We start from the raw sequence: 3,415 nt of genomic DNA, 5'->3' as shown, positions 1-3,415 counted from the left end.
GTCACTTCCACAGAAACACACTGTGGCACTGAGCCAGCAAGGAGGGGTAGTGGGGAAACAGAAGAGAGATGGAGAGAGACCGGAAGCTGGTAAGTGCTTTGTGTCACTTAACTAAGGGTGCTGTTACAGGTTACATTTAAGCCATTCTGAATCTGGAATGTTAGGTCATCTTAAAGTAAGAGTAGTTTCAGAGCAGCCACAGGTTCAAGCTTAATGACATCGCAGACACACACAGATGTGACTTGCCACTAAAGGGCCTGATGACCAAGGGCATGGACTCTTTATTGGGTGTGAGACAAAGCAGGAGGGTGGCGTGTAGCTTGGAAACTAGCATGGGGGCTGTGGCTTCCCTCCCTCCACAGCAGCAGGAACTAAGCTGGAACCATGAATGGGAGGAAAGAAATATTGAAAAACTGTTGGAAATGAAAGGTAAGGGGAGAAGTAAAGAGGAAGAAGCGAAAAAGAATAATAATAAAAAAACCCCTAAATCTTGCATGTGTCAATGAATTGGGATTGGGTCAAGTGGTAGTGTGGGGGAGTTGGGTTAGGGGTGGCAAGTTTCATGCTGCATGAGATGGAGGAACTGTCCTGGCTTGGGTGGGCTGTGCGGGGAAGGCATAGCCAGGGCATAGGGCTGAGAACAAGCATGCTTGCTGCATGACGCAGAGCACATGTGGGGCTTGTGGGGCCAGGGAAACTGAGGCATGATGAAATGGCCAGCTGGCAGTGGTGGGGAGGGGGGACTGAGTGGTGTGGTGGAGGGGAGGCACAGCCATGGATTGTGGTGCCAGTGGGGAAGGGAGGGGGCTGGTATAGCAAGGAAGGAGGGAAGGAGACCCCCCTGCATCAGACCACCTTGGTCTTCTTAAAACCTTTAAGATTATGTAAAGCATTATGTAATTATTTAAAGCATTTTTAGTTGAAACAAACTAAAAAAATAAAGATGTTTTCATGTGTTAATGAACTGTGGGTGGTGGGAAAGGGCTGGTCCCCGGGGAGTTCCCTGGCTCAGCCCAGCCAGCTGGCCCTATGCTAGCCTGCCCCAACAGCCTTCTCTGGGGAAAGCTGGGGGGGGGGCAGATTGAGTTGTGGTGGAGTGGGGTCATGCAGCCTGGGAGCAGGGTTGCTGAGACATGAGGGGTCACATCTTCCCATCCTGGCTGGGAGGATTGTCCTGGCAAGCCCCAGGTGCCTACAACAAGCCCTGCTGAGCCCCGCAGTTCCATCCCAGGTTGGGGAGTTTAGATGGGCCCAAGCTTCTCTCCCTTCTCCCCAAGTCCTCTATGGTCCTGTCGCAACCTAGGAAGGAGGGGGCTGGTGTGCACCAAGTCAGTGAGCTTAGGTGACTGGCTCCAGGCCAGCTGTTTGCAAAGAGCTCTACAAAACCGGACCTCAGTCCCTAACCCCATCCCCATCCCTCCAAGCCATGGGTGGGCAATTATTTTGGGTGGAGGGCCGCTTATTGAGTTTGGGCAAGCCATCGAGGGCCGCACGACAGGCAGCCCGGGGCAGATAAATATTAATTTTCTAAATTTTTTAGGGGTCCCACGGGCCAGATAGAATGGCCTGGCGGGCCGTATCTGGCCCGCGGGCCGCATTTTGCCCACCCATGCTCCAAGCTTTGCTCAGGCCTGCCTGTGCCTTTAAGCTGGACACAAGGTGTGGGAAAATTTCAATTAAGCTCAGTTTACTTGAGGTCAGTTGAAATTTTCCCACACCTACCTGGCCCTTTTCCCCTGTTCTCTCTTAGCCAGTCAGGTAGTGGGGGTAGAGTGGGGGGACAGCTTTCCTCAAGCCCCCTCCAAGTCTTGACCCAAGTAAAGAAGACTACGGGAAGGAAGCTCGATAGGGTGGGTCCAGGGAGTCATGCTTCCCTGGCACCAGAGATAAGCCCCAGCAGCAAGGAGCAGAGCTGCTGTAGGGAGAAAACATGGAATATGGGGAGGCATGTTTCCCCGGGCCCTAGCCTCGCTGCAGTTACCTCCCGGCACCTCCACCCCCAGTGCAGAACTGCCAGCTGGGAGACCAGCGGAGGTTTGGAAGGTGGAAAGAGGTAAAGATGCTGGGAGCTGTGCTTCCTGAGATGCTGGAAGACTACAAATTGATGGCTTTATCTTTATGGAGCAGCCTAACACCTTATCTCCATCTGGGTAGAACAGCTCAAAGATAACCCTCATCCCAACTGGTAATGTTTAAAATGCTTATAGAACAGGTTAACACCCTTTCTTGCATGAGTATTCCCATTTTAAGTGCCTTTAGAATAGTTTAAAGGTAACCTTTAAACCCACCCAAAAAGAAGTGACTAAGACTGTGGCTTTCAGCTGGGATGCCACAAGAAGTTGCCCACGGTGCTGTGAAGCTGGCACTGCTGGTGCCACCACTGCAGGGTGAAACTGGCCAGCATGCCTTGGTTTTCAGGAAGCACGTTGGGATCAGGAAGAGCTGTAACAGAAGTGGTGTACCGGCCTCCACAATGTAATACACGAAGGTGCACCTTTTTGGTGCAGCTGTGTCTCAGTTCAGCTCCAACGTGCTTCCTGAAAACAGGTGCGGGGGACAGTTTCATTTGCCCCAGACACCTCTTTCCAGGAGACACCATGCAAGGTCTGACCAGGCAGCACATGCTCCTGCCACAGCTGCTTCCCAATCTGGCTCTCCAAGAGGCGCACAATGCAGTTCCACCTGGCCAGGGCAAGGCCAGGGTGGCAGTGACAGCACTGTGGCACCCAGGTGGCCTGCCCCCTTCCCCACCCTGGCCTTGTGTGTCTTTTTGTCCACCTCCTTCCCCTCTCGCCTCCCCAGTGCTCTCCACATGCTCTGAGCACAGCCCAGCACCTGGTCCTCGGACTGTCCCTTATGTTCCCAGGGTTCAATATTAATAACATGAATTATTAATAGACGGATGCCGTTAACATTCATAATACAGCGTTAGTTTTTAAAAATGGGGTTCTGCAAATTCGGGCAGGTTTTGGAGGGCTGCCTGGAGCCTAAAAAGGTTGAGAACCACTGACAGTGCACTTGTTTTATTTAGATCCCAGTCAGCATCACCATGTTGTGAGCAGTCCGAGGTAATGCTTACTGCCGTCCCCCAATCTGGGCCTGTGGTGCCGGCAACGGGAGGAGGGAGACACGCGGAGGTGACCCCAGGAGAGGGTGCTGCTCCTGTCCCAGGACCTGGGATGGTTTGAGAGCAGTGCTGGGGCCCAAACTCAGGCCTGGAAACCCCTGACCGGGGTCGCGGCAGCACAAGGCCCCAACCCGGACCCGGCCGCCCCTGGGGCTCCCACGTGGCCCCCGGGCCGAGACACCGCCGCACGGGAGGGGAGGGGGAATGGAACGGAGCGGAGCGCGCTGATTGGCCTCATCCCAGCCGTGACTCATCCCTGTTCCCCCAGTGGGGGGGGGGGGGGTCCAT

At 54.1% G+C, this 3,415-nt stretch overlaps 1 protein-coding gene across 1 annotated transcript in view; it reads left to right on the top strand.

Annotated features, from left to right (window-relative positions):
* The first annotated feature begins 332 nt into the window (after positions 1-332).
* The window catches only part of CLTA (clathrin light chain A), a 28,809-nt gene continuing 25,726 nt past the window's right edge, over positions 333-3,415 (top strand). The window contains exon 1 of the mRNA XM_025201413.1: positions 333-429. Coding sequence (XP_025057198.1) covers positions 333-429 — 97 coding nt within the window. The remainder of the gene's footprint in view (positions 430-3,415) is intronic.

This window comes from Alligator sinensis, unplaced genomic scaffold (genome assembly GCF_000455745.1).
Source record: "Alligator sinensis unplaced genomic scaffold, ASM45574v1 scaffold434_1, whole genome shotgun sequence".
NCBI classification, from domain to species: domain Eukaryota; kingdom Metazoa; phylum Chordata; order Crocodylia; family Alligatoridae; genus Alligator; species Alligator sinensis.
This window is presented reverse-complemented; position numbering and strand designations above follow the sequence as displayed.